Source organism: Corapipo altera, unplaced genomic scaffold, assembly GCF_003945725.1.
Source record: "Corapipo altera isolate COAL_440 unplaced genomic scaffold, ASM394572v1 57, whole genome shotgun sequence".
NCBI lineage: Eukaryota > Metazoa > Chordata > Aves > Passeriformes > Pipridae > Corapipo > Corapipo altera.
In genome coordinates, this window is record NW_020884905.1 from 7,190,034 (window position 1) to 7,211,266 (window position 21,233).

At 44.4% G+C, this 21,233-nt stretch overlaps 1 protein-coding gene across 4 annotated transcripts; it reads left to right on the forward strand.

The window, feature by feature from the left end:
- Positions 1 to 6: 6 nt before the first annotated feature.
- On the forward strand, positions 7 to 20,461 carry SERBP1 (SERPINE1 mRNA binding protein 1). Of its 4 annotated transcripts, none has more exons than XM_027651438.1 (10): positions 7 to 439; positions 3,613 to 3,775; positions 4,771 to 4,908; positions 5,025 to 5,120; positions 5,654 to 5,728; positions 7,913 to 8,090; positions 11,192 to 11,239; positions 14,138 to 14,311; positions 15,268 to 15,306; positions 16,239 to 20,461. In XM_027651438.1, the coding sequence occupies exons 1-10, from the start codon at positions 79 to 81 to the stop codon at positions 16,293 to 16,295; spliced, it is 1,329 nt and encodes a 442-aa protein (XP_027507239.1). In that variant the 5' UTR covers positions 7 to 78; the 3' UTR covers positions 16,296 to 20,461. The 4 variants fall into 4 exon arrangements, with proteins under 4 accessions (XP_027507239.1, XP_027507240.1, XP_027507241.1 ...); XM_027651439.1 differs by having other exon boundaries at positions 5,049 to 5,120; XM_027651440.1 differs by lacking the exon at positions 11,192 to 11,239.
- The last annotated feature ends 772 nt before the right edge of the window (positions 20,462 to 21,233 follow it).

The window sequence follows — 21,233 nt, forward strand, 5'->3', positions numbered from 1 at the left end:
GCCATCTTGTGCGGCAGCGAGCAGGGCGCGGGGGGCCCCGGTAGCATCCGCGCAGGATCCCGCCGACGGGGGCCCATCATGCCCGGACACCTGCAGGAGGGCTTCGGGTGCGTCGTCACCAACCGCTTCGACCAGCTCTTCGATGACGAGTCCGACCCTTTCGAGGTGCTGCGCGCGGCGGAGAGCCGGAGGAAGGAGAGCGGCGGCGGCGGCGGCGGGAGCCAAGCGGGCGGTGGGGCCCGCGGCCCGGCGGGCGCGCAGAGCGGCTCCTCCGGCGGAGCCGGTGGCGCGGGCCAGGCGGGCGGCGGCGCGGGTAGCGCGGCTAAGCAGCTGCGCAGGGAGTCGCAGAAGGAGCGCAAGAACCCGCTGCCGCCCTTCGCCGGCGGGGACCGCCGGGAGGACGGCGGGGGCCAGCCCGGAGCGCCGCTGCGGAAGGAGGGTGAGCGGGGCCGGGGGCCGCGGGGAAGGGAGAGCGGCCTGGCCCGCACAAAGGGGGCTCGGGCAGGGCCGGGCCGCACGTGGGGCCGCGCATGGCGGAGCCGCCCGGGAGCCCGCCCGGGCAGAGGGAGCGGGAGCGGCGGCCGCGGGCCCGCCCGGCCACACGTGTCCCGCGCAAAATGGAGTCGGGCGTGCGGGGGGCGCCCGGGGCTGGCCCGGGCCCGGCGGAGGGAGAGGACTGACGTGAAATGGGAAATCCTGGCAGCGTATAGGATCGTGGAGTGGTTCGGGCTGGGAGAGACCTTAAAACTCATCCCGCTCCAAGCCCCCTGCCATGGGCAGGGACACACCTTCCACTAGCCCAGGTTGCTCCAAGCCCCGTCCAGCCTGGCCTTGGAGACCTCAGGGATGGGGCAGCCACAGTTTCTCTGGGCACCCTCTGCCAGGACCTCATCACCCTCACAGGGAATAATTTTTTCCTAGTTTGCAATCTGAACTAGCACATGGAATCCTGGAATCGTTTGGTTTGGAAAGGACCTGAAAGGTTATCTCGTTCCACCACCCTGCCATGTGCAGGGACACTTTTCACCAGACCAGGTTGCTCCAAATCCCGTCGGACCTGGCATCCTGAACTTGAATCGTGTTTTGGGTGGCCCAACGGATTTGACGAGATTTCTGGCAGTCCCTGGGCTTTCCAAAATCCACTCGGGTCGTTTTTCTAGGGAACAGTATCGATAGCCATCATCTGCGTGTCTTCATATATTTAAATAATAGCTCGTACGGGTTCTCAGCTCTGTTTGTGTAAATCCCTAAAACATCCGATACGGGAAACTTTGGAAAAAAGAAATCCAAGTATAAATAGGTTAAAGGAATATGGTGTGTACAGAGCACTTAGTAGGACAGGGCCACGCATGGAGAGGGATAGATGTGGACACATGGCGTCCCCAGCCCATGTTGTACCGCGCCCAAACTTCAGCGCTCGTCAGGTGGATCAGGACTAGGATTAAAAGGAATCCTTGAAATGCAGCAAAGTGTGGTGACAGCAGGTGATGTGGGGGTGAGGGAATAACATGCTAACTGCAGTTTGAACGAGCTTTTCAGAAATCTTGATGTTACGTGAAAGCATCTTAACGCTTCAGCATTTGGGTTGCAGAATGATTCTGCACTGTGTTTTATGCTTTTTGAGAAAGAAATAGTTTTAATATAGTTGTTTTGGAAACTGGGTCTTCTAAATGTTATTTGAAAACGCCTTGTAAAAAGACAAATTTAGGAACTATGTTGCAGTTGTCTTTGCTTATGGATCTCTTGTTCCCTAACACTCGAGAGTGTTTTCAGTGTGAAGGATGCGAGCATTAGTCCCGACTCACAATTTGCTAAGCCAGTGCCCTCTGGAAGTGTCGGTCAGGTGTAGATTCTGGTGGTGTCCCCCACGAGGTACACCTGGAACATGGCAGTACCTTTGGCACCTCAGCAGGACACTGAGGGGTTTGGGCAGGGCTGGCAGGCCGTGTTTACCTCATGGTAAACACATCTTGTTTTCAAGAACAGTGTAAAAAATAAATATTTTCGTGGCTTATTATAGTAATGAAACAGAGAAAGTCGGGGCTGCTGTTGGAGCAGTGGCCGTGGAGCAGTGTGGTAAACAAAGTCACTTTCCAGTTTGAAAACGTCTATTTTTGTGTGTGACTGTTTTTGCACTCCTGGCGTTATAAAGGTGCCTAGTGCCAAGGTTTGTTTCCTGTGTGAATGTATTTAAAAGTGTTCCACTACTCCGTGAAGCTGCAGGTGATTTGACTGGTGAATTAGCAGTTCAAAGCTTGGTGATACTGAGAAATAACTCGTATTTTGGGTTAGGCTTCAGCAGGAACCGGGTTTTGCTGAGCGCAGGGCATTGAAGTGGAAATTCAAAAGCCGTGGCTGTTCCATTCCAGTTCTACAGCATACCTCCTCTGTGCCACCGGCCTGCTCCTTTCCCTGCTTCCCCTCCTCACATGGAGTGCTTGTCCTCCTTGGAGAGCCCTTTTCCAAGTGCAGGCTGAGGAGATTAACCCCTTGTTTCCTCAGCGACTGAGGAATGCTGAAGAAACTGTAGATGTCATGCAAACTTCATGTTAAGTACAGCCTGTAAGGTGAGGGAGTCATTGTTCATCTGGGTGTGTTGGCTTGGATATCATTAGAACTGTAACTTCTGTAGCCCCACCCAAATTTGACATTGCTTGTTAAGCAGGAACTTAGTTATTTAAAAAAATTCAAAAATCAGCTTTTAATTTAAAAGCTAGTTCATAGTTCTTGAACCAGTGTTTTGGCAAGAAAATGGTATAACAAAGCAGCAATATGTTTGTGCAGATCTTTCTAAAGAAGAGTAAACAAGGCCTTTCACTTGAGTGGAAAAGAAAACTGTGTTAGATCCTTCAGATAGCTTAGTGAAGAAGAGAGTGCCCATGGGAGGTTTTTATTTAAAATAAAAACCTTTTCAGAAGGCCTAGGGAGGGAGGAAGGACACTGGGCAGCTCCAGGGCACAGGATTCTTAAGCTATTTTAAGCAGTGCGCAAGGAAGAGAATCTTTGTCAGGGAATGTCTGTTGGACTGGGAGGATCCATGTGGATGGGGACACCAGTTCAGTACTTGCAGTACTGGGATGCAGATGGCACCTCTCTGGTACAGGTGGACCTGCCTGGATTGTACTGCTGTCCAAAAGAGTTTCCAAGAACAGAATCCCAGGTTTAGGTTGGAAAAGACCTCCAAGATCCATGAGTCCAGCCTTTAGAACAGCACAGGGTCACTGTCCTAGGGAGCACGGGGTTGACTGTCTTAGGACCCAGTGAGGTGATACTCACTTTGTTTTGGTGTTCATCAAAATAAAACCCTCTTTTTTTTTTTACCTGAAAAGGACCTTTCAGAGAAAGAAAAATACTAAAAAATCTTGCTTACCTTGATCCTTGTTTGAAAGCTGACTTTGTCATTTCAGCACAGATTACCGGTATTTTCAATCAAACACAGTTTGATTGAAATCCTGGGTAAAAATGTGAAAAGTGAGATGCTCTGCAGTGACTTTTTTATGAAGGTGGAGTTGCTCAGACTACGTAGAAGCAGCTTGTTTTAGGGTGCTGGGGGTCGGTATCTGTCCTGGAGCAGCTCCACATTCCGTTGATGTGTCTGGCCTGATGTTTCAGGGATAAGGAGGATTGGCAGGAGGCCTGATCAGCAGCAGCAGCAGCAGCAGCAGGGGGATGGCAAACCCATCGACCGGAGACCTGAACGACGACCTCCCCGGGAACGCCGCTTCGAGAAACCCGCCGAGGAGAAGGGAGAAGGGGGAGAGTTCTCTGTCGATAAGTAAGTTTTGTCTTGTAGGATAAGGAGCTTTCCTACTTCTGACAGGACAGGGCTGCCCTGCCTTCTGCTGTAAAGTTAAAAAAGCTGATTGAATCATAATTAAATTGATTAAATTTTTGTCATGCAAAAGAAGAGCAGATGTCATACAGTTCTCTTGCCCTTTCTATGATTTTGTTTGCAAACTTAAGTTTTAGGCTGGGAGTGATCTACATAAATAGCTTCATAGGTGTAACTGAAATTGTGGTTTAAATCAAGATATCCACCATATCTCTCTAAATCTGTAGCAGATAGCTCAGGAAAGGAACTGAAATGTAGCTGTTTCCTGCAGGATGAGATTTGTTTGCTGTCACAGCTGTGGCTTTAATCTGTACAGCTGACTCAAAGCCAGCAAAAGTTTGTCCACATAGATGTTTACACCTTGGCTGCAGTGGGTTCAGACCTGGAAGAAGTGAAGTGATCTCAGGCCAATGTGAGGCTTAAAGTGGCTCAAGTATTGTGAGGGATCCATAATTCAAGTAATGTTCAAATATTAAAATTTTAGCAGCCAGAATTAAAATCCTTTAAAAATAAATTGGATAAAAGTGAGTTAAGTTGGAATTGTAGTATCAGCCAGTTATGTAGAAGAATACAAACACTAAATTTTGGAACTTAATGCCGGAGGATGCAAACAAACAATAATCCCAAACATTTGTTTCCGGATTCTAAAATCTCAGAATCACAGAATGGTTTGGGTTGGAATGGACCTTGAAGATGATCCAGTTCCAACCTCCTGCCATGGGCAGGAACACTTTACACTAGACCAGGGTGCTCCAAGCCCCAACCTGGCTTTGAACACTTCCAGGGATGGGGAGTACAAGTGGCTGTTTTGAAACTAGAACTTTGACCCAGTTACGAAGGAAAAATAAGTAAGTAAAATCCGCAGAGAGGACAAGAGCAGTAAAAACCATGCTGTAGATTTTTGGGGGTGAGTCATCACATTTGTCTGTCCATGCCAGGCCCATCATTGACCGACCCATGCGTGGACGTGGTGGACTGGGCCGGGGCCGTGGCCGCGGCCGTGGGATGGGCCGAGGAGATGGGTTTGACTCCCGTGGCAAACGGGAATTTGACAGACACAGTGGCAGCGATAGATCGTAAGTCTTTAACTTTTTCTAAATTATTTGACTTTTCTTTACAATTCTTACGCAATTTAAAATTGCTCTTTGAATCTCTGTGTCTGGACACTATGATGTTAACTCAGTTTTGTTAGTTCTGTTTCACATTCACATTTCAGCGGCCTAAAGCACGAGGACAAGCGCGGTGGCAGCGGCTCACACAACTGGGGAACCGTCAAAGATGAGCTCACGTGAGTGCTCTGTCCTTGCTCACTAAAATATTAGCAGGGTGTTAATCAGTCCTAATTAGAGCTTACAGAACGCACAGATTTACCCGCCTTTTGACCTTTGATTTTGATAATTTTACTCCTCTTCTGCAGAATTAAAAAATGAGCAATTTCTTGTAACTTAAGAGATGGCTTCACTGTTAAACTGGAATTTTGGGGAAATTTAGATTGGGAGGTCTTGTGCTGATCTTTGAGCAATTCTTTTACTAGAAACTTGAACAGTTTTTAGATCGGGTTAAGCATCCTGTTCCTATTACAAAAGTTTAAGTATTACGTTGAAAACTATTTTTAATACCCAAATCCATTTTGTGTCAGAGGGACAGTGGGAGGCTTTCAGGAGGGGTTCAAGGAAGAGTTGGGGATAACCATTAGTTGGGTGAAAAGCATAGAATTTGAAAGACACAGACAGCACCAGTCCTTAATAAAATAGTAAATCCTCTATAGATCTTGATTGTTAATCTCATGTAGCCCAAACTCCACCCGTTATGTAATTGCAGTGAATTGGATCAGTCAGCTGTAACTGAGGAGACGCCGGAGGGAGAGGAGCATCCGCCTGCTGATTCTGAAAATAAGTGAGTACCACCCCTCTTCATGTCTTTGGGTGCTCCAGAGGTAATAGTGCTTTGCCTTTAACCTCTGACGTTTATTCCCACATCAGTTTTGCCAAATTCAGATTTGTCAGTAGATGATCCACAATGCTGCTGAACCACTGTCATGTTAAAAACTTCATGTCTGAAAAGTGTGGTCTTGAAAATGTTCCTTGGTGTCCTGCAGGCTCTTGGGTCACTTTCAGATTTATTTGTTAATAATAATTTCTAATACACTTTGGGTCTCAAGATTGCAACTCCTGATTCCAAATCCCAAAGCACCTGTGCTCAGAACTAGGTAGAACCACCAAGCAAAAGGGACAAAATACCAGTGGAAGGCAACTTTTTTAACCTTAGTTTTCCAAAATAGCTTTGAGACTGTGTCACTGGCTGTAGGAGAAAGGTTGTGTCTCTAATTCTCCAGCCTCTGTGTGTGCAGGCAGTTTTCAGAGTTGTCTGGATCTCTTTCCATTTCATTTGGACACTGTTACAGAAGGAACCAGTGACTGGGTGAGTGAAAGAGTAACCAGAGAAGCAGAACAAGTGTTACTGAGTTGGTGTGAAAATAGGATGAAAATTTTTATGGTAGCACAGTACAATAAAATACTGTATTTTAATGAGGAATGTGCTTTATCATGGATTCCAAAAAAATGGTAAATGGATAAGACAGAATTTTGATTTCTAATCTGGAGTTTGCTGTACCTTGATTTCCTCACTAATAACTTTGGCAAAGAGGGTCCATTTACTGCCTAAAAAGTAAGAAATGGATTTTGTTTAACTGAAAAAAGACTAAACATTCTTACGTCTCCAATGTTGTGATCCAAGGTTAAGGACATTTTTAAGGACTTAAAACCTGGGCATTGGTCAGAAAATGCAGGCTAGCTAGTCCTTAAAAAAATTCTATGTATTAAAAATTCGGATAATTTTAAATTTGCTGTACTGACAGTATTCCCTGGATCTTTAGTAGTAGCAGTGCCTGGTGCTTGACCAGATACTGACCCATCCATGTGCAGATCAGTTACCTGCACAACTCTGCAGCTCTTTGGATATTTTTTTCTTCATCAAATCTGCAGAAAATTCTCAGTTTCAAGCATAAAACATCTGTTTTAATCATCAGTTGTCTTTATAGGAAAGCATTTTTACATGGGTTACTTTTCAAATTGGCTGGTTTGGTGTGGATCTCTACCCTAAATGTTTCAGCAGAATTGTAGGATGTTTTTCTACAGTAAAATGTGCAGGTAATATCTTTGCCTTGAACAAAACAAATTCTTGTGATTACATACAGTGTCAAAAATCACTCTGTCCTACACAATGAGAAAAGAAATACAATAATTTTGACATAAAATCTCTGCGTTATTACATCAAAATTAATGACTACCAAATAAAGACCTTTGAGGTTGAGGCTTTCATGATCCTTTTGCTGCTCTAGTTTTCTGTAAATCAGAAATTTAGTTGCATAAACACACTGAACAGTGTCCAGAGGCTTGGCCTCCTGTGTAGCTGGAAGATGTCTATTACTGGGCATAGTGGTTGTGTGTTTTACTTAAAAACAGCTCTTTGGCAGAGGGCAGAGGTGATGTATCTCACAAGTAAGTTGTGTGCTGTTGTTTTTTCAAATAAGCTGAAAGTAAAACTTGTTTGAAATAATTGTCTTTGGTTTAATAAAGGAAACAAACTCTCCAATTTTTATTAAATTCTATTTTTAAAAAAACCCTAAAAAGCATGAAAACTCTTGGAAGAACAAGTTCTCACTGTCCTAACTTGATTATTAATGAGAGATGTGCCTCAAAAAACGGGTAAAGCTCCAAACATGTCCATTGCAGAAGTTAAGTCTTTAATATTTATAAATAAAATTGTCATTAATGTGGAGAATTGATGGCACAGGTCAGTTTTAATTTTAACATTTTGCTGTGCTCGCTATTTAGTTGCTCCAAGGTGATTGGGCGTCATTTTTTTTGGTTTTGTACTCTGGCTAAAGGAGATGAATTTTCCTGCGGTCCAAGTGTGTGTTTATATACATACAGCTCTTAACTTCTAAATACTTGACAAATGTGTATTTATATAATTGAATTTATAATCTGGTGCCAGCTAACTAGCAGATGATTTTTGGAGTTGTATTTGGAGTATAAATTCTAGGTCATGATCATAATACCCGTGAATTTACTGCAGAGAGAATGAGGTTGAAGAAGTTAAGGAAGAAGGCCCCAAGGAAATGACCCTGGACGAGTGGAAAGCCATTCAGAGCAAGGATCGTGCGAAAGTTGAGTTCAACATCCGCAAACCAAACGAGGGGGCTGATGGACAATGGAAAAAAGGATTTGTTCTTCACAAGTCAAAGAGCGAGGAGGTAAAGTGGCTTTCCATGCTTGTAGTATCCAGTTTATAAAGGCTTTGTTATTGATAGGCATTTCTTGGAGTGGAAGCACTGTTGTGTGAGACACTGACCTGCAGCTGGAAGTTTATAAAGTGCAACAACATTCTTTTAACAGAGTTGAAGTTCTGCAGTAGCACAAGTGGCCATTCTGACTGTGGTTGGTTTTGGGTGAGCTGTACCCTCAGACTGGCATATAGTCTGGTATAACCTAGAGATAAGTCTGGATTACTGCTGCACCTAGGCAGGTAACTCTGTAAGAACTGCCTCTTGGTGAGGATTTTAGAGAAAGGTTGTCAGGTTTTCTTGTTAATAAAGGAAATTTAATACTATTTAGCGTCTCTGTTAAGCAATACACAAAGTTATGGTGCTTGCTAAACACAGTGTAAGATTGAGGGAAGACTGGTTATGCCTCAGAGACCTTAATACCTCAGCTGTGTACCTTAAATTTCTAACATGGGTGTCTTCTCATTTTGTGATATACAGACAAGCTTTTGGGAATCTAGTTGAAATACATTTGTATGCTTCAGTGATACTCAACATAGTTCCTATAGAATTGTTTTAAAATCGAAGTTTTCTCAAGCATACTCATTTCAGACGTGTCAAAATGTTAATTATTCTGTTCTAAGAGTGGCAAGGAGAGATGTACAAGGGAGGGAAGTGCTGAGAGCTCTGTTTTGTAATGCAGGGCTACCTTAATCTTTGGTTTTAATCTTTGCTTTTAACACTCTGTAATATGTTAAGTAGCTCACTCAAGAGATTGGTGGGTGCAACTTTGTATACAGATGGTTATGGCTCCTTTGAAGTAACTTGATAATATGTAATGCTCTGCTTGGTCTCCTAATATGTATTCTTGCCTTTTCACACCTTGCCAGTTGTTATCCTGTGAGCTGGGTCGTAATACAGATGGGGAGGTATTTTCCAGTTTTCCAATGAAAACTCAATTTCTGTTCTCATTGAACTCATTCTGAGTTTGACTTGGTCACAGTCAGGCTATTTTCTTGCTGTGTGAGGTAGTTCAGTTCTTTAAATGATTGCATGTCTCTGTTTTCCTTAAGCTGTTTAATGAAGTGTTCATGAAATGCTGTTTTCTCTGGCACGTGTAGAAAAGGGAATTTGAATTGCACTTATGTTGCTGGCTACTAAGAATTTATGTACTTTACTGAAATTTACTAAGGCTGTAGTCCTTCAAGTTCCCTCAGTCTTTCTGAATCAGATTTATTTGACATTTCATCAGCTGAGGACAGTCTTTTTTAACACATGAGCATGTATGATAGTATAAGATGATGGTACTCATGAGCGATTTAGAGACAAGAAAGATCCATACTGTATTTTCCATTTGAAAATTGAATCAGCACTTAATGAAAAAAAACAAGGAAAAAAACCCCAAAGAACAGACAAATCCAAACCAATTAGAATAATCAATTTACTTCTGTGGAAGAACTGACATGATTAGTAGATTGTTCTATTTGAGAGGTTCACTTTTCTTCAAATAAATAAGTTGGATATTTTTAGCCCTGTCACATAAGAAGTTAACAGCCTCTTGCTTTGTAAGCATGAAAGTGAGGTATTAACAAATCTGCCTTTAAATTTAGATGCTTTTAGCCTGCTTTATTGTCTGTCCAGCAGATGTGTCTCCCCATCTCACTTATCCATTGTTCCCTGATCCCATGGGAAACAGTGTGGGGATTTTCTGCCTGGATTATTGAAGAATAGCTCTGTAATAGCTTTCTGTTAGGAAAGCCTTTACTGCAGCTCGTTTGTGAAGGTGGAATATTCAGAAAACATACCAGTCACCTGCTGTTTCCTCTCTTTGTCCTCTTGGACTTACTTATGAGTCACAAAATTTAGGTTGCTCAAAGGTTTCTGTGATTCTTATTGGTAAGAAGAGAGATGATGTGTGGAAGTGATTTGGTTTATAGGTGAATTGTGGTTTTCAGCCCCAAATCTTCTGTATTCTTATGACTGAAAACCACCATGTGTCCCAGTAGATTTTCTCAGAAATTTGGATTGACGTATTGTGATGAGCTCCCTCATTCCTATAGTTGAGAACTACTGGAAAATTGCCATAGGAGTCTGTGGGAAAAGGGAGCCTGAGGATCCAGTGCTTTTCATCTGCCTTAGTCTTGGGAAAGAGCTCTCCTCCTCATGCTCCTCACTGAGGGGTGAAATGCTTGGCCATGTCTGAGGTCTTTCCTCTTTTTCATTTTTTCTCTGCAGTTACTAGAAAGTGATACTTTGGATAAAATGAATTCTCAATACTGTCTCAGATTCTTGCTAGTTTAATCTGAATTCCATGGACATTGGCAGCCCTGGTCTGATGAGCATCTTACCAGGAGTTTGAGTTATGCCATAAAAGAGAGATCCTCTTTTTAACTTCTCTGCAGCTGGTTTAGGGCTTGAGTCTTTAATTTCTACACAAAAACAAACAAACAAACAGAACAAAAACCAGGAAGGAGTTACATTGTGGACAGATCTTAAAATTTATTCCAAAAGTTGAAGGCTGGACTTCTGGAAAGACTGATACACTAATGAGTTGTTGCTCTCCGTACCTGCTGTGCCTCTTCGTGTGACTTCAAAGCTTCTCACTAATCCGATCACTTCCTTAGAGGAGGTTGCAGTGGGAGACTGAGAAATACATTTTGTAAAAGAATAGTTCATCTTCTCAAAACCTGGAGGAACGACTCTTGGCTAGAGGCTCTGCAGGAAGCTTTTCCATTAACAGTGATTTTAACATCCCACTCTTCCCTGCCCATCTCCCCGTGGTGCTGGAGACCAGCCTGCATGTGTGGTCTGTGCCAGGGCTCCCAGTAGCTCCTGGTGAACCTTCCTGGTGTCCATCTGAGCTTTCTCTTGTCTCCACCCCTGTGGCACATCCATCCTCTAAATCTCTTTGGGTGCTTGCACAGCTTCATCTCATCCCTTTGCTGCTTTGTGTGCTCAGTGACATCTGTACCCAGCGAGTTCATGTGACCTGATTACCTGTTGTTTCTGTATGTAGTTGAGTCTCATTTCTTCCTTTTGTTTTCTCCCTTTGTTCTTTTGTCACTTTGGCGTGGACACGCAACTTTCATCAGACAAAGGCGATGACAGAAATGCAGGGGAGTCTGCTGGATTCAAATGAGGTACTGATCCTTTCTATCTAACTGGGGATACCTGTGTGTTAACATGAGCCCCTCCAGAAGGGAAAGTTTGCGCAGTAAAAACTCACCAAAATAGAGAACACAAGTGGATTCACTATGGAGCTCTTCTGTCCCTGCCTGTTGTCTCACTGTGCACAGCATCCTTCATGATTAGTCCCCTTGCTCCTCTTTCACCCAGTTTCAAACCTGACCAGAAATGCTTCTGTCGTGAGTCTTTATTTTTTTGTTGCTGGTGTTTTTACATCTCTCACTGCCTGCTTTGGCCCTCTTGGTAATTTGTTCTTAGTTTTTGTCAGCCTTCCCCAAGGCCCTTAAGTGCAGCACTGGTTATGAGATCAGAGCACTATTGAGAGTTGCCACTACATAGAAATTATATGTTTCCAAAGATTATTCAGGATAAGCAATTTGTTCAGTATGTCTGTGTCTTTTGTCACCTAAGTGATTGAAGAGCCCGAGGAGAATGTGCCAAGTCTTTTGTTGGTGTTTTAAATAAGCTTTAGTTACTCTGGATAGAGAAATAGGTTATGTGTGGAATTTGCTTTTTGTTGGTTCAGTGGTTAAAGTTGTGAAAATAGTGTTTTTTGGTAAACTGTAGTGATTTGTTTTTAAACAAAAACAGCCTAGGGAAGAAAATCCCAGAGTTACTGTAGAAATCCATTGACATTATCACTCAGAAAAGAGATGTCACATGGCTACCAGTGGATGAAAATAAAATGTCAGTACTCTGCAGTGATTAAAACTGTAGATAAAAAATGAAGTAGTAAGAAAGGAATAAAAAACATAACTGAAGTATTTTGTACTGGTTTACAAAGTGTTGATGTACTTTGGTTCGAGTAGTGCCTTGTCAGGCTGAGGTGTGGAATGACTTTTCTTTGGGAAATAACTGGTCTAGCAAACTTCCTAAGGCTGGCAGAGATCTCTGAGGGAAGGGTGTACAATGAAACCTATAAAATCAGGAGTGGAGTGGGGACTAGTTGTTATATAGAATCCATCCCAGTGGAATGTATTGAAAATAAAGCAGCGTGGAGGGTATTTCTCATTGTGCCTAATTAAACTGGAGAGAGACTGTTTACAAGGGTCTGGAGGGACAGGACAAGGGGGGAATGGCTTCCCACTGCCAGAGGGCAGGCTTAGGTGGGATACTGGGGAGAAATCCTTTCCTGTGAAGGTGGTGAGGCCCTGGCACAGGTTACCCAGAGAAGCTGTGGCTGCCCCATCCCTGGAAATGTCCAAGACCAGGTTGGATGGGGCTTGGAGCAACCTGTTCTAGTGGAAGGTGTCCCTGCCCATGGCAGGGGATGGAATGGGATGAGCTTTAGGATCTCTCCCAGTCCAGGCCATTCTGTGATAATTCCATGAAATGGCAGTGCCGTGCACTGTAGGATACTGGGGGGGGCAAATGTACAGCTGGGCAGGAAGAGGGATTGTGAGAGTGAGGATGGAGAAGGGTTGTTAAGGCTCTGTCCACAGTGGTGCTTGTGACTGACCTGTGGAATCCCTGGCAGCAGCTTTGACTCCAGACTGCTCCATCCCTTGGCAGCCTTGTGAAGGCTCCACAAATGGTAATGAAAGTGTACAGAGCTTAATTGCACAATGTGTTGCCTTTGAAAGTCATAATGTTGTGTAACTACACCAGAAATCTAAATTGGAGTCGGGAGACCTGAGCTTGCACATGACACTTGGGAAACAAAGTAAGTGGTAATTGCTGTGCCAGGAGTTGGGGGCTTAGAGGGCAAGAAAACACTGTGTGTTGTCATGTTACCAAAACATGATGGTTGGGCCTTGTGATAGGCAGAGTTTTAGGTTCTGTGTATCATCCTTCAGTGCCAAAAACTGACTTGCACATGGAAAAATGTTTTATACCGAAAAAGAAAAAATAATTGCTTTTTAAAACACTGATTGAGTTCAGTGTGCAATTGAAATACTTAAACGTGCTGAATAATCACATTGATGGGATTTGATGTCTCTCTTGGGACAATCACTTGTTCCCTGATGCTCAGGTTTCCCCCTGAATGCACTGGAAACAAACCAGTCAGAGAATATCATGGCAAAGGTGGTGAGAGCCATATTTTCCAGTGTCATTGGTGAGAGTCATTCTCTCTGTGTTTTATCTCCTCTAGTTATGTGTGTTTGAGATCTTTATGCCTCGTTTGCTGTTACAGTGAATGCATAGCAATGAGGAATTCCCAGCAACTCCCTGGTTTTAAATATTTATACTAGGACTAACAAAATGTAAATCCTCATGGAGCAAAAGAAGGATGAGTGACCAAGTATTGAAAAAGAGTGGAATGAATTGATAGAACCAGAACATTCTTCAGGATACAAAGTGAGAATTGCTAGAACGTGAGGTTCTGTAGTGGCTTGGTGATAGTCAGTTTGGTCTTGGATAAGCCTAAACATGTTCTTCTGATGGAATTCCAAGAGGAATTTCTTCCTGAAAAGGGTGGTCAGACAATGGAAGGGGGGCTGCCCAGGGAGCTGGTGGAGTTCCCGTCCCTGGAGATGTCCCAGGAAGGACTGGGTGTGGCACTCAGTGCTCTGGGCTGGGTGACAAGGTGGGGATCAGCCACAGGTTGGACTCGATGGTCTGGGAGGGCTTTTCCAACCTCAGTGTTCTGGGTACTCCTGAAATACCTTGGAAGTGCAAAACACCTTTACTCAAGTGCTTGTTTGCTTCCCTGTGTGGAGTTTTGTGGTCTGCACAAGTGGTATGACTTGATTTCTGATGAGAAATTCCAAGTTTCTTGGATCACTCGGAGAAGTGGATGATCGGTTTTCCAGTGGGATTGGAGGTGAGCACGGGCTGTGGTGGCACCAGTGCAGCTACAGGTGCAGAAAAGGTGGTGATTTTTCTTGCTCACGGAGAAACCCTCGTTCCAGGCTCATGCTGAGGACTCTGTAATGGATCATCACTTCCGCAAGCCCGCGAATGACATCACGTCCCAGCTGGAGATCAACTTTGGAGACCTGGGCCGCCCCGGCCGCGGTGGCAGAGGGGGCCGGGGGGGCCGAGGGCGCGGAGGCCGGGCCAGCCGTGGAGGCAGGACTGACAAGGTGAGCACTGCAGCTTCACCCACACGGGGGTTGAGTTCCTCTTGTTGGGATTTTCCTGCAGGTAGTTTTAGGTGTTTTCCTTATTCCTGGGAGAGATGCCCCTGACAGCAAACAGCACATTTCTAAACCAGTTAAAGTGTCTTTTCCTACAAGCTTACTTTAAACAAGGTTATTGAATGTTTGAGCGGAGTTGTCATTAAACACAAAAAAAGGAGGGTAGGGAGTAGGCTGAATTAAAAAAAGCACCTGTCTTTGTGTTTGAACCTGAAAAACGACTTTCCAGGATGGACAGACCTGAACGTACCATGAGCTGCTTCAGTTTGTGCCAGAGCAGAACCCCACGTGCTGGAGTGGTTATTTTCAGACACAGTCAGGACACTTTCTGTGCATTGTGACCTGTTGGGGGTGACAGACTGGTTTTACAGCTCTTGTCATATCTTGAATTTGAGGAATTTAGGTTTTTCATGGGGAAATAGAACTCACTGTTTTTTCTCCAACCTTCAGTAATATTTTTCCTTCTCTGGTGCTAAAGCACTAGGGAAATACCCTGGAAAAGTACTGACTGGGGTTTGGGAAAGAAATATATGAAGTTGAGGTACTGTAGTGTAACTACAGAGAAGATTTGATTTAATATGGATCACTTATTTGGCTCAAAGGCATCAAATCAAATTGTTACTAATTAGAAAATGAGCTCAGTCTGTGTGCTGTGGCTTCATACAGATCGGACTTGCTCATTTTTGTCTCTTACAGGAGACACAGACTTTTTTTCTGTAAGTTTTAGGCTTATTAGTTGGGAAACTCCTTCATGATACCAATATAAGAGTATTTTAAAGAATTTAAATTAAACAGTGGTGGTTTGCTCTGAGTTGTTTCACTAATATTCTTAAAGAATGCTGACATTAAGTAGTTCAAAGCTTTTCTGCACCTGATTTTATATTGCCTTTGTTTCCTTCCAGTTGGTTAAGGAGTTTGACGTGATCCACACGCCCAACCAGGTTGGTGATCTCTGCACGTGTGTTCCCTCTGGTCAAGGACAAAACCCCCTCATTTTTATTGGCTGGCTTTCTGTTGTGTGCTGAGCAACAGAAGATGCTGAGGCTGAGGCTTAAAACCCTGCTGTTACTTTTTAGTTCTGGTTTGTGGCCCACAGAGCCTTAGCTAGGCAAGACAGAATCTTAGTCTTGTCTATAGGTCTTGATACAACTTTTATTGAAATGGTTTAAATGTATTCCTTGATAAATTAATATCATGACAGGAAATTCCACTTTATTGGTTCTTCCTACTTTACTCATCCATATCCCTCATGGACAAAATGAAGAGTGTCCTGAAATACTTAATTTCTGCATTTCACTGCAGCACTGGCTTTTACATGTGGTTCAGAGCCTTCTAAAAATCTCTTTTGAGGCATACTCAGGACATTCTTGGCTAATGTACGAATGTTTAGGGCTACGTTGGCACAAAAATTCTTTCTGTCAACATGTAGTTTGTGACTTGGGAAGAATTAAAAGCGGGAAACTTAATTTGTGCTACAAACAGGCCTTTTGTGTAACACCTCAGTCATGTCCCTCAGGAAGGATTGATGGCTCTGTGCCAGTAAAATGACATGAGCTCACAGGTAAGGATCTGCCCATGGCAGGGGGTTGGAAGTAGATGGTCTTTAAGGTCCCTTCCAACCCAAACCATTCCAGGACTCTATGATGGAAGAAGAGTTGCACTTGGAACCTTGTGCAATAGTGATGTGCAAGCACAGTCTGATTGCCTACAATTCCTCTTCAGATAGTTTTGATTCCAGAAGAAGTATAAGAGACTTTCTGGTCCTTGAAATAGATTTAAAAAGTTGCTTTTGTACTACATTGTCCAGCCCCAGACTTCTCACTGTGCTGTGCACCTCTAAACCAAGGTAATAACTCTGACGTTTCTCTTTCAGTCAAGTGCTTCTGCTCCTGACGTAGATGACCCAGAGGCTTTCCCAGCTCTGTCCTAAACTGGATGTCATAAGCCAACCCTGCCCTGGTCGGGCCCTCCTCTCCGAGGCTTGCATGCTTAAGGATCCTAAAACAACTAAGAAACTTAAAAAAACAAAACAAAAAAAAAAAAAAAGAGACTGTCATTCATACCATTCACACCTAAAGACTGAATTTTATCTGTTTTGAAAATGAACTTCTCTCGCTACACAGAAGCAACAATATGGTAGTCAGTTTTGTATTTAGAAATGTAATGGTAGCAGGGATGTTTTCATAATTTTTTCAGAGATTATGCATTCTTCATGGATACTTTTTTGTATTGCTGCTTGAAAATATGCGTTTCCAAACTTGAAATATAGGTGTGAACAGTGTGTACCAGTTAAAAGCTTTCCCTTCATTTGTGTTCATTTTTTTAATTCAGGATTTTAGACTTTTTTCCCCCAACTCCAAACTGGGTTTTAAGTATTGCACACTATTTCCATTTCCTTAATTTCTGTTTAGCAGATTTTTCTCAGCCCGTGGTCTTTTGGAATATGTGGAATACGAATTTGGCAGACTGTTAGTGCTGTATGGAATGAACTCCTGGAGTACTTTAGTTTTAATGCTTAACTTCAAACATGGAAAACCAGTAATTTTTCATCTCTGTTAGGTAGTTTACACAAAACCTTTATACAAAATTGATACCAGATACTTGAAATCAAGATTGAAAGCACATTGGTTTGTAGTTCAATACCTGTATTGATCCAGAATGATGTGTGGGTAATTGGTCTGAAAACCAGGTTTTTAAAATTAATGTATCCCACCTTCACTCACCCTTCTGACCTTTATTCCTTCCTCCTTCCTTCAACAGAACAAGATGCTTTGTTGGCAAAAAAAAAAAAAAAAAAGAAAAAAAAAAGAAGAGTTTTTAAATTATCTTTGCTTTTTGTTTGAGAGGATACCCTGAGATTGGGGTAATTCCTGTTGTGGGAGCTGGGATAGCCTGAGATGGGGGTAATTCCTGTCGTTGGAGCTGGGAGGTGGGGGAAGGCAGTAGCTGTGGCTCTGTGGTCCACATGGACTCAGGTGGGATGTGGGATTGAGCAGCACCGTCTGGCACACAGGTACATCAGTACCTGCTGTACTCCCAGCATTGCTCCCAGGTCTTCTGGGGAAGGAACCCCAGGCCTTTGCTGGCTCTGGCAGGAGGGATTTTTGGCTCATCATCTCCCAGCACTTCAGCTGTCCATCAGAATTTAGCTCTGGCTTTGTGCAGTGCTCAAGATCTGTTTGGCAGATCACCGTGAATGTTTTTCTGAGAGTGATTGTAAGAAACCCCTTCTCCCCCTCTGAAAGTTCACTGTAGGTTTACTTTCATCCCTGTGAGCAGGAACGTCACCACACACAAAAGGAGTTGAACAAATGACTAATAAAGAGGATTTCTTAGGGTTTTTATCTGCAGCATTTGTTAGGAGATCAGGAACAGATTTCCCACTTTATTTCATGTTTTACTCTTTGGACAGCTTAGAACATATTTGTAGTTTCTTAACTAGGTAGATAGAAAACTAAAGGTAACACCCTATTTTTTTAAAAACTGTACAGGACTGGCAAGAAGTGTTGGAGACCTTTGAATATGAAATCCCAACCTCCTCAGTTGTGATGTTAGTGGCTGGCTTGCTTTTCCTGAGCAATTTTCTACAAGCGCCTGTGTTGTGAACCACTGTGGATAATCATTGATCTGGTTGTTCAGTGCACTCGCCTGTATTTAAAGCTCCAGGGTGTGAGGAGGAGGGTGGTAAAATCTCTTGGTTCAGCTCTCTTTGACCTTGTACTCAGTGTGGGGCAGGTCCAACATGGAGTTGTTCCTCTTCCCCCTGCTGTTGTGGTTTGATGGGATGTGTTGCAGTTCCAGCACTGGGAACACCTTGGATAACACAACTAATACCTTTATGCAGAAACACTTAAAGCAAAGCTTTCTCTGGAGTATAGGCTTCCTTCCCCTTATCCAAACTGTGTGTTTGCCATTCCAGTTGCCATTCTGCTTTTTCCCAGATGATTCTGGGCAGGGATTTAGGACCCTGCAAGCTGGATTTAGCCAGTGGCTTCCCCTTCTCCTGCCATGTAGCACAGAACAGTCCCAAACAGCACCTCATGTGTGATTTTCAAGACAGCTTGTACTTACACATGGTCCTTCTGCTGTTCTGACAGATGTAAATTTGCCTCTTTCAGTCCATTTGTGTCAAGAACTAAAACTGTGAACATTTATCTTTAATATTGGTGGGTGTTAACTGAAATAAAGGTTTATTTTCATGCTCTTTTAAAAAAATGTCCTGAAAACACATGGAAATGAAACCACCTAGGTTATTAGTGTCTCATCTAGGTTCTGCCTCAAGAGGTCCAGCCTGCCTGTGGTGGTGCCCAGGCATTCCCATTCCCAGGATGGACTTTGCCTTGGGAAAACCCAAGTAGCTTATGCGTAAGGAGCTTGCTCTTAGGAGCATTTTCTGTCCTCTTCCTGCTTCTGCTGTCACACCAGATCTAGAGGACTAGATCTTTTAAAATCTGATCGTGTGGAAAAGATGGTCAAGTGGAAAAAGTCAGAAACACATGGTGCAAATTGGCTTCGGAATGTAACAATGGCTAGGTTGGAGCATGAAAGTTCATCTTGCAGCGCTGCCAGTGCATGGCTGTGGTACTGGGAGGGAACAAGAGTGGTGAACCAATGCAAGGATTAGCAGGGTGTGGGAAAGGACATGGATTCTCCTGGAATGTCAGAAATTGGTGGGAATACTTGGTGTTTGCAACTGGAGGAGCTGAGACCACCCTGACCTCTAACAACTGCCCATGGTGATGGGTTTGCGTAACCAAACCTCTGGTTTAATAAAAGGAAGACTTGGACCTAAAGCTGCCACTTCCCAGCTCGTGCCAACCTGCTTCTTTCCTAAAATCATTCCAAGGACCACACTGCCTTCCCTTTGTACTCCTGGGCTACTCTGCCATCCCGAGGGACCAGGCTCAGGGGGTTTGAGCAGGGCTGGGTGTCTCAGGCAGGGTCGGTGAGGTGGGCACTGCCCTGGGATGGGCGACCTGACTGGGGGAAAACGGTTCCTTTGCCTTTACTGGGAGACTCAGGTCCTTCCCTGGAATACTTCCGGGTTGGAGTTAAAAAAGTCTGATCATTGCCCTACTAATGATTCTTGACTTAACACTTGATTTAAACTGCTCTGTGTGGAAGTTTTATCTGGAGATGTGCAGAATGAGGGCTCCAGTGTGCTGTTTATATGTTGAAGTAGAAGATCGACACGCAGAAGTGGATGAGTGACAAAATAGTGCTTTTTAAAAAACCCACCTTTTTGGCTTCTAATTTGCCTTTCTCGGTGTCTGATTTGGTTGTACGCAGCTGACTTGAGGTACTGATTTGTGATATGATGCCCAGCCAGTCCTCTTGCCAGGGAGGTTGCCAGGCGAGGTGTGGAGAGCAGGAAACTGGTGTCACAGTCTGGATGGAGCTGAGGAATCAGCATAACCCTGTGCTGTTACTGTCTCCAGGGGCAGCGTGTGGGTATTGACAGGCACGAGCCTGTTCTGCAGTGCCTTTGAACATGGGAGCACTGGGGCTTTTTGTAGAAGGTAACCCAGCCACAACTGGAATGAAAACGGGGAACAGACTGAGAAAGATCCCCCAAACCCGGCCCTGGGAATTTGCTTGTCTCTTCACACACAAGGCAGTGTGGAGAGCCCCAGCCTTGGTGTATCAACCTCATGGTGCAGGTGCATCTGTCACAGCTCTGCCAGGAGACCTTTGCTGTTCCTGCCAGGTGGGATAATGGCTGTCCATGGAGGTGTTCTGGGATGGCGGTATCACAGAAGGGTTTCATCAGCAGTTTTGCCACTGCTCGTGTAGCTGTCAGTGGATGGAGAGTGGCCACCTGAGCCTGGGGAGGAAGAGGAGGGTGCTCCAGGTAAGTTCAGACCTGGACTACATCTCTAGCAGCAATGTTTTGGCTTTATTTTTTTTTTAAAGACACCTTGTTCTGTGTAAAGCTGCAGCATAGCCCTGGAGCTTGACCAGAGAAAACAACAGGAAACCAATTTCAGATTTCCAGCATTTTATTTATATACACACACATCTCATAAACAAAGTCATTAAATGTGTAACACACTTCAAACCTGTAATTAGAATACTTCAATAAATGATTATAATTCCTCGTGACAGTCCATTTGGCTGAGTACACGTGCTGCCTGCTGCTTTTGTTTCTGGGGAGGAATTCTCCTTTTCTGAACTGAGCCAGGAAGTCCCAGCCATGTCCCTCAGTGCCCCCGTGGGACTGGTGTCACTGGGAGCTCTGATTTTGTGCCAGCGGAGGAGCAAGGGCTGCAGCCCATGTCCTGCTGGGGCTGGATGCTGAGCTCTTTCATCCTTCCCTCTTGTAGTCCCCTTGCTCTTTCTGGGTTGAAATGATAAACACAGCTCTGATTCCTGGGGTGGACCCAGCCAGGCTGGGCCATTCGTGACCAGGCAGTGGGACAGGGCTCGAGGCAACCCGAGTAATTAGTGAACCTCTCCCAAAGCCAGCTCTGCCATCCCAAGCTGTGCCTTTGGTTCCACCTGAGTGCTGTGTGTGAAGAGATGCCACGTTGAACAGCGAGGTGTGACTTGGAAAGGTTTGCAGGTCGGGGTTTGTGTCACCTACAGGTGTCAGGTACAAGTGACTGGTCTGTCTGTCCACACTGAAATGCTTCATAAAGTGCAAAACACCAGGCCAGGCTCCCATCACCCACCCCCCACCTACCTTGTGAAGGAGCTACAGTTGAGCTTCACTCTGTCCAAAGTGAGGTTCCCTTCACAGCAGAGGGTGGGTGCCAAAAAGGTGGTTGGGAAGATGGACAGCAGGTGGCACTCGAGCTCGGGGTGGTCCATGGGAGTGTCTGCGGGCAGGGGCAGGTCTGTGGGGCTGGGGCTGCTGATGTACTCGGGC

Bases quoted from the DNA above. Each gene is read 5' to 3' on its own strand.
- SERBP1 (XM_027651438.1), top strand. From the start codon at position 79: ATGCCCGGACACCTGCAGGAGGGCTTCGGGTGCGTCGTCACCAACCGC. The intron at 11,240-14,137 runs GTACTGATCCTT...CCCTCGTTCCAG, and splicing joins GTCTGCTGGATTCAAATGAG to GCTCATGCTGAGGACTCTGT. The intron at 15,307-16,238 runs GTTGGTGATCTC...TTTCTCTTTCAG, and splicing joins TGATCCACACGCCCAACCAG to TCAAGTGCTTCTGCTCCTGA.